This window comes from Bombus fervidus, chromosome 14, assembly GCF_041682495.2.
Source record: "Bombus fervidus isolate BK054 chromosome 14, iyBomFerv1, whole genome shotgun sequence".
NCBI classification, from domain to species: domain Eukaryota; kingdom Metazoa; phylum Arthropoda; class Insecta; order Hymenoptera; family Apidae; genus Bombus; species Bombus fervidus.
In genome coordinates this window covers 7,958,748-7,973,450 of record NC_091530.1, presented here as the reverse complement: position 1 = coordinate 7,973,450, position 14,703 = coordinate 7,958,748, and the positions used below count along the sequence as shown (strand labels likewise).

The following is a 14,703-nucleotide window of genomic DNA, read 5'->3' as shown; positions in this document are numbered from 1 at the left end:
CTTTTGCGAGAAACATCGATTTCTAACTATATGGTCGGACAGGATTATTCGAGTCACCTAAGCTTCAACGGAGCGATCAAACTTGTACGTTACGATACACCATTGGTCCATAATAAGGAAGAAGAAAACGAAGATATTGTGGGCAGATTTAGATTCAGCGAGAGGAAATATCAGAGACGAGAACGCGATTCGAATAATTCTGTGGCGGGGTTGTTCGAATGGGCGACAACTGATAAAACGAACAAGAAGCTGACTCTCGGAAATGAAGTAATATACAGAGACTACTGAATTATGATAATTGCAATCCAAGAATGTTAACGTCGAACGAAATTTCCTCTCGACGACTACAAGTAATATCCTCGTAAAAAAGAAAACTGTGAGCATGAAAATACCGACGAAAGTGTAGGATATTTTTCATCGTTTATCGCATCTTCTTCCATCTTGTTATCTCTTCCTATAATTCTGCTAAGTTTACATTCAGGCAACGAATCTACCCGCGTCGCTCGAGTTACGTAATGATAGCTTACGTTATCTGAGATGAAATCAAAGTCCGATATTATATAGAAAAGTTCTATTTCAAGTATATCTCTGCGTATCTGCAGTAATTTCTTCGTACCCAAACGCATCTCAACATCGCTACGTTCCAATATCTCGTCGTCCAACAGAGCATCAACTGACTGATAAAAATCCTAAAAACCTCCATTCTTCGTTGTAAATCGTTTCACGCGAGAGAACACGTTGATATTTATATCAACACGGAACACGAGCCATCTCGAGCCATCGATTAACAAACCAATCTCAAACCTGTCTTCTCTCTCTCTCTCTCTCTCTCTCTCTCTCTCTCTCTCTCTCTCTCTCTCTCTCTCTCTCTCTCTCTCAATATATATATAATCCCCAATTAAAAAAAACCGTAGGATCCAAGAGCCACGAGGCAGAACTCATCGTCGTTCGAATAAGTTCGATCAGCCCTCTTCTTCTACGTATACAGAAGTACGTGGCGTGTAGTTCGGGATCCTAGAAACACGTGCAAAGTGTGCAGTTGCACACACGCTGCTGGTAGTCGTAATAATAAAGCATCGGCGAGCTGGAGCGCGAGCAAGCGAGCTACACGGCTCGGTAATAAGTTCCTGGTTTACGGTTCATCGGCAGGTTATCCCGAGGCTGGATCGGCCTACCGGCCGACTGAAATCACCGGTGGCCGCGAACCGACTCCGTGCACTTGCTGCTTCTCTATCTTTTTCCATGTTGCTACTCCGTTTCGTTTCGATCACCCTTTCACCGGGGGCGTGGTGGCTGCAATATCCCCTGGCCAATGCAGCCGTAATTACACCGGCGGCGAAAGAACGTAAGCCAACCGATCCGATCGTCGGATCGACGTTCGGATGAACGTTGGATAGAGAGAAGAGGTTCCCAGTCGAGGTGTCTTGTGGCTGATGTCTCTCTGTTCCGTTACATCGGGTCAAAAAGTACTCCAGAATGAAATCAGGAGTCTTACTTTTCGATGAATTTAGACTCTCAAGTTTCGAGATTAGCTTGTGTTCAAATCGAGTATCCTAAATGTGGGCAAATTTGCAAATTTCAGGTCACAAGCTTGAACGGTTTAAATTGGACCAACGTACGTTTGAAAATCTCAAGTTTGAGCGTTGAAGATCTGTTCTTTCAAACTTGAGCGCGCTGAGTCGAGTCGCTCTAAATTTGAGAGTCCCAAATTTTAGCGTTGATAATTTGAGCTCGCGAGCTTCAGCGCGCTAGATTGAATCGCCTGAAATCCGAAAATTCCAAATTCTAGCGTCCTTAATTCGAGCTACGATCGCTCTAAATTTGGAAATTCCAAATTCGAGCCTTGAAAATTTGCGCTTTCAAACTTGAGCGCGCTGAGTCGAGTCGCTCTAAATTTGAGAGCTGTCAAATCAATCGTTATTAATTTGAATTCGCAAACTGGATCGCGCTGAACTAACCTACCTTGGATTTGAAAATTCTTGAAACTCGACTGTTCCTCTCGGTTGCACGAGATAACTCGGTGTAACGGGGCTAATTATCCCCTTGGAGGGACGTCGAAGAAAAAAGACGGGGCCGTGCATCTAGTTGTCAGCGCTGTGATTGCACGATTTTCTAGATCGTACGGCTATACACGTGCACATGTGCATGCGCGAGCACACAAGGGCCAGTGTTTCGTAATCACCGGTCGATTTGACGGCGGGTAATTGAACGTCGAGAATTTCTGGTCTAACGATATAATAGGCACCGAGCGATTGCCCGGCGAAGACACGTATACCCGGGGCTAATTTAAATCCCCGTGCAATAACAAAAGTCGCGGTGATTATCGGACCACCGCATTCTCTGTCCACTCGAGTCTTCGATTATCGCCGCTCTAGGGGGACCGATTGGCCCGATTCCAGCTAACATAGTACAGCCTTTCATAAGCGTTAAGTCTCATACAAGACGTGATAATTTCGTTTAAAATATCAAGGAAACGATTAATCGATTTTGCAATCGTGCAAGGTAACGATGCGAATGGGGCAACGTGATGAATCGACTCTCTCAGAAGCTACATTGATCGAACTACGCTTTCTATTAATTTCTTATTTTCGTTATATAAGTAGACGATTAACGTCCAATTTTTTAGCAGACGGATGACTAACTTCCACGAGCTCGTTCATCGCAGGATGATCACATAAATAACGATAAATTTAAAAAACATAATTACCGACTCGATCAAGTAACCGATGTTGATGCTACAACACATAATTTTTGTAGCTACGGTAAACGTCAAACCATGTGACGATCCTCGAAGATTGAAATCCTTTGACAGTATAATGAAACGGTAAATTCAGAATAGAACGATTTAGACAATAATTATCTATCTCTTTATCCTGATGCTCGAGACTTCCTCACTCTAGTCTAGCTGTCCCCGTTAATGTCCTAATGTTCACAAATTGGGATGATCGCGAAACAATCGACGCATATATAACTTTCATTTCAACGTTTAAGTGGGTTGAACCATAAATAAGCGAAGCTAAAAACAGCTTCGAAACCGAACTCCGGCATGACTAAGAGATCTCCACCCTCGCCATGAACGCTCATTCACTCGTCCAACCGCTCCAAGCTCTTCTTGCGGTGCACGTGCACAGCCTCTAGGTCCGCAAAGAGGTTCTGAAGATAGCGAGAACAAGGAGGAAACTCGACCGAAAGAAGATGGAAGAGAAAGAGAGGGAGAGAGAGCGGTCGGACGAGGAATAGGTTAGAGGAGGAGAAGGGTAAGGTAAGTATTTCTCGGGCAAATATAATATACGAGTACGCGAAGGCCCCAGGGAGTAACGTCCACCATACCGAGACCATAATCTTGGCTGGAAGATGGTACCACACCCATGGGGGGTCGGCGGATAGGTCGATGGTGTTCCTGCAGAAAGCAGCGCGACCTAGCCCATCTTTCGCTCGTATGTATCGTCCCGTCCACGACTAAATCCCCGAGAAATCCCGTGCGCACCTATTTCTATCTTTAATACGTTCACTGCCTCGTGAATTTTATATATAATACGTTGCCCTAAGAGCCGCCATAAATCGAAATATCAGAGATCCAGGATAACAGTTACCTTAGATATTTTTTAAAAAGAGAAGATAATAACTTGGAAAAAATTAATTTTTATTTCAGTGCAAGCCAATTATCAGAGAAATTTTGCAAAAAATCAAACGATTGAAAAATATTCGTTTTTAATTGTTCCGATCACCAGTAACCGTTATCGAAGAGTTGAATTTTATTTTGCTTGTCGCTAACCAATATCGACGTTAATGATTTTTTCTGGTTACGTTCTTCGACCATTGACGATTGTTGCTAACGTTAACGATAATTAGTATTCGTTGACGGTATACAAGAAATTAATTATAAAACTTACCTATGTGTTTTATTTAGTTAGAAATTTATTTAGCTAAAAAATATGTGAATAAACGTTCTTCGTTGCACGAGGAACGAGAAACATAGCTCTTAACACTAGAACTACCACACCAATCAAATTGACTGGTTTTACAATTTTATTTTAAAATTCCTACTTCGTGTTATACTTTTTTCCACAATGATGTAATGACTTTCACAACGATAACTAAAAGAATAATGTAATGAATTTTATTTTGTTTTGTACGTATTCAAACTCAAAATTATTTTGTATCAAAGCTAATTATACCAATACCAGTGAAAATTACTGGTACTTGTCAAAGTGTCAAAGGGTCCTGCAATGTGTTTATCGAACCTCAATTAACCAGTTTCCTCGTTTTGTACAACTTGCCACACGTTTTTAAAATTTCTACTGCGTATCGTTCGATATGACGATATCAGATATCAAGAAAATTGCGGATCGATCGCTAGATCGCTAGATGCTAACGCTAGAAATACCACAGCAGTGAAAATGACTGGTTCTACAATTTTATAAATGTGTCGACCCTCGTTTAGGGATCATTTTAGGGATCATAGTTAATAATACTAAAAATGTACTACATAACATGGAATTGCTTCTGTAAGAAAGTAATAAATCAATAAATATACAAATATTCTATATTTTTGAAAGACCAGTCATTTTCACTGATTTTGGTAGAAATAGCTTGCGTTAACTATCGGTAGTTCCAGTGTTAAATAACAAGGCAGTTGACGTTGCACTTTTCCTAGACGCACGTAGATATTCGGTGCGCGCACCGGCGACAATTTCTCGCGCAATAGTTCGATCTTTTCTTCTAACAAAGAAAAAAAGTCATGTCACGAATTGCGCGCACGTTCACGTATGAACGTACTAATGCTCTTTTCGTAAACGACGAAACTGTCGCCCGACAATTGTCGTTGATGCGTGCACAGCCTTAAAGCAAGGACCTCGCCTTTCATCATTTCGGAATTCGTTGCTACGAAGCAAACCCTCCAGCCGCCGGCGATTTTCGTATTTTTCTCTACGAAATCGCGAACACGTCGCGCCATTATCGCGTTGCGTTTTTTCCATTGCATCAAGACCCTCCTCTTATGATAAACTTATACGTGGTATAAATTTCGTCCGCGATTTTGTGCAAAAAAAAAAAAAAAATAAAAAAGAAAATACGACAATCGCCCGTGGCTACGAGATTAACTACCACGTTGAAGTGGAAATACGAAAGCATCTGCGAATCTCTACGTCATACGTCTACGTGTAAATCTGTGAAGCTTCCTAATCTGCGGCATCGCGAGTTCCGGAATGGTATAAACACATTGATGGAATGGTAGAAACACATTCCGCGGAATGTTGGCGAGAATACGAGCGGAATAGCGGAAAACGGGAACATTCGTGACAATGCCGAGAACGAGATTCGTCTTGCTGTTATTACGCAGTCTGTGTTATCTTATTCCTCGTATTATACGCAAAGAACGATGGTTTCGAAGAATCGAGGCACAACTTGACCCACTTCTCTTCGACGAATCTCTAAGAAAATTATACCACGTCTTGGCTTTCTTTATAATACTCAAAATTCCCCCATAAACTCGCCAGGTCCACCGTAATGACGCTAACGATCGTAAGACCACTGGAATCGTTCCAGAATTCGTTGATTCCTGCGAAACATCTTTCTCGGCCTGTGAAGCTAAATTACAGGTCTGGAATCGCGAGTAGAGCCAATCTCCACCAACGATCCCTTGCAGTTTTAATAAAATGGATACTGCCAGAGTAGTCTACTCGTGTAAGAGAAAAGGGCAAAAAATGATCGAAACACGGTGTTCGCGCAAGCTACGACGATTTAAATGATTCACGAAAGCGTTTATCGTAGATTTAGAAAATTTGTGCATATCGTGTGCGTTGTAGAAAATATTTTGAAATTCCATTAGCCCGTTAATTTCAATTTTTCAGACGCGATTGTCATGATTATATCGGTAAAATGAGAAATTTCTCTAAAAATGTATACGAATCTACGTATTTATTTATTTTAGCCTGTGTATAGTGTAGTATCATGGACGAGGGGCCTGGGGGGGGGGGGGGGTTGTGCGGATTATAAACAAACGGTTGCTGAGCATGTACGTAGTGAGGCTAAGACAAAAGACAAGGGGTTGCTAGGGGACAATAAACGAATTAACAGGAGAAGTCAGAGTTAAGAAGTCAGAGAGTGCGGATTGCGTTGACGAGAATCGTTAATTAATTGTTTAGTTGTGTTAATTATTATACGTTTGCTGCGACTAGTTCATGTTTAATAACCATTGTTTTCTGTTCAATCAACATCCGTTTAATCTACTTATCATTATTAAACTAATTATAGTAATTACGATACTACGATAGAAGTTACATTATATTTATCGCAAACGTATACCTAGTAAATGGATAATCCATTGTTTAAATACTCTTGTGACCTCTACAAAACTATTATACATTTTTTTCTAAATTTGTTCCAAGCTTGACCAATAAAACCGTAACAGTCGAGTCTCGTAAAAATGCTAATGAATTCAAAATCTTTCGTATAAGGTGCATAATATATTCGTAAAAAGTACGTACGCACAGGTGTTGGGATAATTTCGTCAGCCTGTGCATACTCGTACCAAATATCTCGTACTTTCCATATACATTTTCAAATTTAATTCTCCGATTTCTATGTCGATAACGAGTTTACAGAAGTGTCTTATGCTACTTTCGTGAGCTGTAAGTGGGTTACCACGCGACATATCGATAGCCGACCTCGGCTGCTCGATCGACTTTCATAGAGGGTTCTTCGTTCATACAACGATACTGGTTCGACTGGATCGTAAGAAGGCTGAATGAAGAGGAGGAACAGGGTTGAAAAACGCGGAATACCATTGGGGAAAGAGAGAGAGAGAGGAGGATCCCTTTATACTGGCAGTGTCCGCCGAACAATGTCCATTCACTGGAAACGGGCCCGCGGTCCCATCTTCTCCAAATATGTTGGCGATAAAAGCAGAATAAAACGGCGAGACACGTCTATCCCCGTTCTCATCTTCCGTGCAGAACCTTACGTAATAGTCTCTTCCTTCTATAAACCGTACTTTATCGAAGGTAAATCGATGACCTCAAGTATGAAAATTGTGTTAGATTTATTTCTCGGTAGTTTGCGAACGAGCTTGAAAAGTGTTCCATGATAGAAAACAGGAGGATGAAGAATGAGCGGAGTAAGCGAAAATTGTATCGTAGAATCTTGGATAGAGTCGAGTCTTTTTCTTCTTTTCTTTTTCTTTTTTTTTTCTTGGAGAAAGCTGAAATAGCTAATGCGAAACTGCGATCCAACGAGATTACGTTTAGTCTAATTAATTCAATGCTGGCTTCTCGAGCAGAGCACATCAGGACGTTTCGCTACCCTTTTGCGGAGATTGAACCAGGACGTGAAACGTTCGCAACGATACGAAAACGCATGATCGCAGAAGAAGTACTTTGTGCTTGTTAAGTATGGAGAAAAAGATCTTTCGTTAAATAAATAAATATGTTGAAAATGACAACATGAGTTCGCGCTGCCATCCATATGCAGATGCGCTAGTTACAATAAATAGTAACTAGAAGGTAGTTCTAGATACAATTGATAAATCTAATCGATAGGTTTAAGATGTTCTTTTGTTTTTATCCCATGTAAAAAAGTGCAATAGAGGTCTTTCGGCTCAGAACAGTACGATAGATTTATCCAAAGAATAAAATAATAGCTGTTATGATCCTACCTCTGAATACAGAAATAACAACAAAATACGATAGCTTCGATTTTCTGATTTTTACACCGCTTGCTGACTACGTAGCACATAGGAGAAAAATGCGAAGCCTGAATATAAACCAGCACCATAAATAACAAACAAGAATAAATAATAATACTATGACTAACGAACAGTATACTCTATAAATATATTTCCATAATAAACGTTCGTAACGTAACTCGTGTAGTAGTCATCGTAACAATGCTAATATTTTTTAAATATTCAAGAAGCTGATAAAGAAATCCAAGTGCAAATATCGAACGATATCGAATATTAAAGCTGTTCGTCTCCAAAAGACGAGAAATCCGACTTATCGCGGGACCTTCCCATACAAAGCTACTAATAAAAAATCTCGTTTCACACTTTCTCGCGGATACTGCGGTTTTTTCCACGGTCGCTTCGTACCTTTCTTGTCCATAATTCAAGAATAAAATAATCCTATGGACGTTCTAATTACCAACGCAAATATACGACGAACGTTTATTGCTAGCGGTCGGACACGAATAACGGAGGGTCAAAAGTTAGTCGTCGAAAGGGTGGGGTTTGTGAAAATGAAAAGAGTGGAGCGATTAGGGCTTAACGAGCCGAAGACTCGAGTAGAAATCAGAGAAAGAGAGATATCTAACCGACGCGACGGTTGATGAATGGCTCTGATCGGTCCTTATAAGAAACGTTTAATCTCCTCTACTGCGGAGGTAGAAACGAGTCCTCTGACTCTCGTAAGATTTATCGTTTCACCCGAAGACTACCGGTTTCGATTTTGTTTCCGTTTTGCCAACTACCGTCAAATATTCGCTCTCGGAGGCACATTCATCTGCGATTCGGTCTAACTCTTTCGAAATTCAAAACGTTAGATTATCGTACAATAAGTATTAGGTCGTTCGAAAAATTTCTTTCGTTTTATAAGGAAATAACGGACGCCCACCTTTTTTCGTTTTATATTATTTTGTCGAATTACGTATGATCCATTTTGCTCTATCGAGATAAAGATCGCAACGTTCGACAGATTAGGTTTCGTGTTTGTATAAAGATGCGCCGTTGTAAAAGATGTGTCTGTAAAAGAAAGACACTTTTCCGACAACCTAATAAATAGACTATAGACATGGTTTATGTAGTCGTGGAAAGCTTAAAGCTACAAGGATTTACGAGGCTACAGGAATCTCCGCTTAGGTTCTGTTTCTTTGACTACCACGGCAAAAATGTATCGTTTCCGGTTTGACTCTATTTTCAAGGAAAAGTTCCAAATTTATGCAATCACTCGATAATTATGGTAAAACGTAGGGGCTGCTGTGAAACAACAACGAACAACTGTTCTTCTTCTTGCTTCTCATCGTCTCTTGGTGCTACACGCTGCAAAACATTTCCAACAGCGATATATAGGAACATTTGGTGCACGCTGAAGCAACAGCGATTTTTTCCAGGAAGCATGAAACAGCGGTAATATGCTCGACGTTGCTGGATGTTGCTTCAAGCGTGGTTCTAAATCAAAGTTATATCGAATGGAATTAAAATTGTAAAAAGATACACCATCTTAATTATTTTCTTCTTCTTTCATTTCTTTTTTTTTTCTTTTTTCTTCTACCGAATGTCCAGGAAGGAACTTTCATCCGTGTAAGTGTGGAACGGAAAGCAGAGAACGAGAAAAAAACTAGTTACATCGAACGAAACTCGCTCTATCCATGTAAAATATCAAGCATCTCGAGATTCGAAGAGAAAGCCTCGCTTTCCTGTACCTTACAAACGATTTCCTGCTTCTTTGGTCGTCACGGAAGACAAGCGACGTCCCGGAGACTCGTCGTGGCAGCGACAGACGGATCAAAGCCGTTATTAATTTGTCTAAGCGGATGATAAATGTAGGAGAGAAGTTTTTTCCAGGACGCAGCCCCGTCGATGGGCCACCGCAACGTCTGACAACGTTGATCCTTTTATTTCTCAACCCCTACCCCTCGATCTCTCACTCCTCCGCTTCCTCCTCGCTGCTCGTTTCTTTTTTTCGGCAAGGGAAAAAGGATTAATGGGCTTATAGCATGACACTGTCGTCGGATAAGATCACGGGCCCCGTTTTACCTGTCTGCTGCCGGGACCTCCGCCGATCATATCTCGCGGAATCCAAATCGCATCTTGTATCTCGTGAGTCCGCTGGTAAGACAGGCCTTTTATCGATTTTTGATCGCGATGCCGAGGACTTTGTGCCTCGAAGTTAAGCGTCAAACCACTCGAGACGCGTGATACTCGAGACATGCTCTCTCGATCGCATCGAGAATCCACAGTGTTTAGCGCGTTTCGTGGCTAAAACTTTTCAGATCAAGATTTCCATCGGATAATTGTTGTTTCGTGTGGTTGATGGGAGGAAATTTTCCTTGGTATTCGAAAGGACTTTCGTCGAATCGAAGATATTTCGAGTATTCAACGTAGGAGGAAATGCTCTTTGCTGTCCAAGAAAGTTACCTTCGGACGAAGAATATCTTGCGTATTTGGTAACATGTCATTTTCTTCTATGTTCAAACAGATTTCCTTCGGATCAAGAATATTTCGTTTGCTCAGTGGTAGGGAATTTTCTTTAATGTTCGGAAAAATTCTCTGCGAATAGAGGATATTTCGATTACTTTACGATGGAAAATTTTCTCTCGTGTTCAAACAGATTTCCTTCCAATCAAGAATATTTCGTTTGTTCAGTGGTAGGGAATTTTCTTTAATGTTCGGAAAAATTCTCTTCGAATGGAGGATATCTCGTTTATTTCACGGCGGAAAATTTTCTCCCATGTTCAAACAGATTTCCTTCGGATCAAGAATATTTTGTTTGTTCAATGGTAGCGAATTTTCTTTAATGTTCGGAAAAATTCTCTTCGAATGGAAGATATTTTGATTATTTTATGATGGAAAATTTTCTCCCATGTTCAAACAGATTTCCTTCGGATCAAGAATGTTTCATTTGTTCAGTGGTAGGAAATTTTTTTAATGTTCAAAAAAATTCTCTTCGAATGAAGGAAATCTCTTTTATTTCACGGCGGAAAATTTTCTCCCATGTTCAAACAGATTTCCTTCGATTCAAGAATATTTCGTTTGTTCAGTGGTAGGGAATTTTCTTTAATGTTCGGAAAAATTCTCTGCGAATAGAGGATATTTCGAATACTTTACGACGGAAAATTTTCTCCCATGTTCAAACAGATTTCCTTCGGATCAAAAATATTTCGTTTGTTCAATAGTAGGGAATTTTCTTTAATGTTCGGAAAAATTCTCTTTGAATCGAGAATATTTCGTGTATTTAATAGCAGAAAGGTTTCTTGATTCTCTTTCGAAATACTCCCACAAAACTCGTGTAATAAAATATACGTAATACTTAGAGCGTATTTAATCGCGATGTTTTAAATCAGAAAACAACACTATCCTCTTTTAACAGTGGCTTTAAAAAATAATTACAGTCTCGATATCAGTGAAAAAGAAACTGCTACTAAACGAATTCGTAAACAACGCAGGTGGTTGGCAACGAGAAGCGCAGCGGGAGCTCAAAGTTGAAGAGCAGTCGCGAGCGATTCACTGTCGCAACGTTTGAAACTTTTCGAGCAATTGCTCCGAACGAGAAAGGGAAAAGGTAAGAGAGCCGTGTCAAAAACCCGGAAAATTGACTACTTCTTGATACGAGAAGATTCTCGCGAAGAAAATTACGATTTCACGGTTAGGCACGACGAGATCCACCGGTAAAAAGCTACTTGCAACGTAAAATCATTTTGCAACGTAATACACATAACGTGTCGTGGCTGACTCGAACCGATAGAATCTCAAAATATAGAAAAATTTATCGAAAAACAGAAAAGAAAGAAATAGCAAGAAATTCTGAATTTGTTGATTCGAACGAGTAGATTCGAAATCTATGAAAAATTATTGAAGCAGACGAGAAAAGAAATAAAAAGATCTCTGTATTACGTGACTCGAACAACAAAGCCTATCGGAGATCTGCAAAAAATTATTGTAATGGACAAGAAGAGAAATAAAAAGAATTCCGTATTACGTGACTCGAACCAGAGGAATCGAGATGTGTGAAAAATTGTTGAAACGAGAAAAAGAAGAAAATAGTAGAAGGATTTTGTACGATAATTTTGATCGGTTTAATCGAGGATACCTCACGCACAAGCGTGTTCCTAAAGAAACTTTTTCAAGGAAAGAAATTTGGCTAGTTTGCTCGGCGAACGAATTCCCAGATGGAAAACGTATACAAAGGGCGGAATAAGTATGGAAAAGGAGAAAAAATGGTCGCCGGCTGACGCTTCCTTCCTTCGTCAAACTTACCCCCCTGAGGCGAGGCAACAACCGTGGATTCGGTTTAAGCTCGTAAACTGGAAAATACGGATGCAGGCACCGGCTGCTTTCTCCCAGATGCATAAATTCGATAAGACCGAAGGATAGTGACCGTAATTCGCTTCCTTCCGCGTCCGAGCAAGAAAACGCGCAACAGAATCTCTCGCCGGCTGACGTATTTTTTTCCCAATAATTGGCCTGCGCGTAAAATATTTTTCACCGTAATTTTTCCACTTCTCTTATCGTTGCTCGCGCCAAACCTTTTACTCCCCAATTTCCATACACGTCGAACATTTTTCACCGCAATTTCCACCGACTTTACGACGTTTAAATTTCTCCGCGCGTTAAATTCTTTATCCGCCAATTTCCGATATTTGCTTGGCATCGCGTCAATCTTCCGCTCCAACTTTTCTCCACTTTCCCCTCGCGTCCTCGTATTTCGCTCGGCCTTGCACAGCATCCTGTGCTCGTCCTAGAGACCTCCCGCGACGTACGAAAAAGCGACTTTCACGCCTGTAGCCTACGACCGCCGGTAAAAAACGAAACGCTACTCATTACCGTCTCCATTGACCGTCACCCAAGCCGGATGGATGGAGCTGATCCCTTGGAGACCGTGACTTACTGTCACGACGAAAATGGAAGAAATTCCACGGTTACGGAGCAACACTCCGGCAAAAAGGATCGACAAGAACTCGTTCGGTTCGTTTGTACTTCGTAGCCAACGGCCAAGCTTCCAAGTAACACCTGCGACTTCCGTTTTACGAGAAAACCGTGTACGCCGCAAGAAACCGGCCGATTAATCCGCGAGACAGCCGCTGATCGATCGCAGCCACTCGAAGGTCGATTTCCATCGGTTAAAAGTGGGTTGGCCCGGTTCGAACGGTAACAGAAATCGTTATTCGCGTACCAACGATGACGCGACGGTACTCGATCGTTAATGATGGCCCACCCTGTCTTTCTGGAAATCGCAAAAACGAGACGCCACGAGGGGAAAACTGGTTTCATTTAGAAGTCTCTCTCTTTCTCTCGCTCGCTCGCTCCGTCTCTGTTCGACGAATTTAAAAACTCACCGGCCGCTTGGAAGGTTCCGGGCCCTGTCTGATGATCTCCAAGGGTGCGGGTATCGAGGGCCTTCCCAGGTACCAATCCTCCCGTGGATTGTAGTTATCCAGAAGCTTCAGCAGGCGTGGCACGTTCACGTAATTATCGTCGTCGAAGTGGCAGAACCACCTGAAACAGAGTCAGGGTATCGCTCGATTTAATGTCCCTGATTCGTTCATCCTTTCGTGTCGATACAAACGTATCCAGTTTCTCAGACGGGCTCAATTATTCGTACAGGCAGATTCTAATAAAATTACGGTTTTAATGCCACTTTATTATCGACGAGATTTTCCTTGAAAAGGATCGTAGATGTATAACGGAGGAGAATTTTTAAAAGGACGCGTTTACGAGATCCATCTATTCGTCTACGACGAATTAAAAGCTTCCCATTCCTCTCGCCCTTTTAAATTATTTCATCACATACGTGTGACATTTAATTCACGTTATAATATGTACTCTGTAACGTAAAGCATACTTCATAATGTACATAAAGTAGAGTTTGCTAGCTGCACTTTGCCATGTTAATTTAAAACCGAGCCCTTCGACGACTGCGCCTACTTCTTTTCTATCAGTTTATTACAAATCGATTGGTTCGTTCGTGTCACATGTACGTTACCATGTAAAATATTAAAGAAGATAAAATTTGTTAGAGCCTTCCGATAATCGTAACGAGTATATAGGTGTCCTAATACTCGTAGTTGGCAATGAAAATCATGCAAAGTGGCCATAGATACTTAAGAGCGACAGTCGTATCGTCGCTCTAGTTCTTAACTCTTCTATCTACGCTAGTTCGTAACTGAGAAGACTGACATTGAAGTTTACGAAGTTTCGTATTACTATCGATGTTACTGTAAGTTTAATGTTTGTTGTTAATGTAAACTTAATATTATTTTGTACGGACTTAGGACTTGGAAGAATCGAATATTTGCCGCTTTCCAAATGGAATTTTCATCATACCGGGTCGAGTAGAAAGTTCGTTTCGCTTTTTGTTGGAAGATGAAATTGACTGCAATTAGTTGCGGGTATCTTCGGTATTGTCTACATAATTCACTACGTTCCGCCGTTAATTCAAATACAATTTCGCTTTTGTATTTTGCATCCTGTTCGTCGGTTTAAAAGCTGGGCAACGATGAAATGCATTTTCGGCTTACCAAGCTTTCCTCCTTTTAAGAAGAGAAAAAATGCGGAACTGTAACTGAAAAACAGATTCGTACGGAGAAGATGCAATGCAACAACAAACGTGCCATGATCGTACAGAAATTCGCCAGATTCCGTGCAGGAAATTTCAATCTCGACGATGCACCACGTTCAGCAACAACATCGTAGCTCCGATGAAAGAAAGCGCAGCTTATACCACACTGCGATCGCACACGTTCTCAGAATATTACAAAGATCCGCGGTGAACTATGTTTTTGATCGATAAGCCAACACCAACCAGGCTTCTCTAATTCAACCGGAAAAACTGCACGAACATTCTGTTGGAGCCAACGTTATCGCGAATTTGTATTCCTTGCACCGACATGACATACGTTCGGATCGGCTAATTACGTTCTTCTGAAAAATGTAATTAGCACAGTTAAGAACTAGCACGACGATATATTGGGGTGGCAACTAAGTGATTG

At 41.0% G+C, this 14,703-nt stretch overlaps 1 protein-coding gene across 2 annotated transcripts in view; it reads right to left on the bottom strand.

Moving 5' to 3' along the window:
* The window catches only part of Fng (Fringe glycosyltransferase), a 122,608-nt gene that overhangs the window by 52,679 nt on the left and 55,226 nt on the right, over positions 1–14,703 (bottom strand). For both annotated transcript variants that reach the window (XM_072016695.1, XM_072016696.1), the window contains one exon: positions 13,051–13,210. In XM_072016695.1, the coding sequence (XP_071872796.1) occupies positions 13,051–13,210 (160 nt within the window). The remainder of the gene's footprint in view (positions 1–13,050; positions 13,211–14,703) is intronic.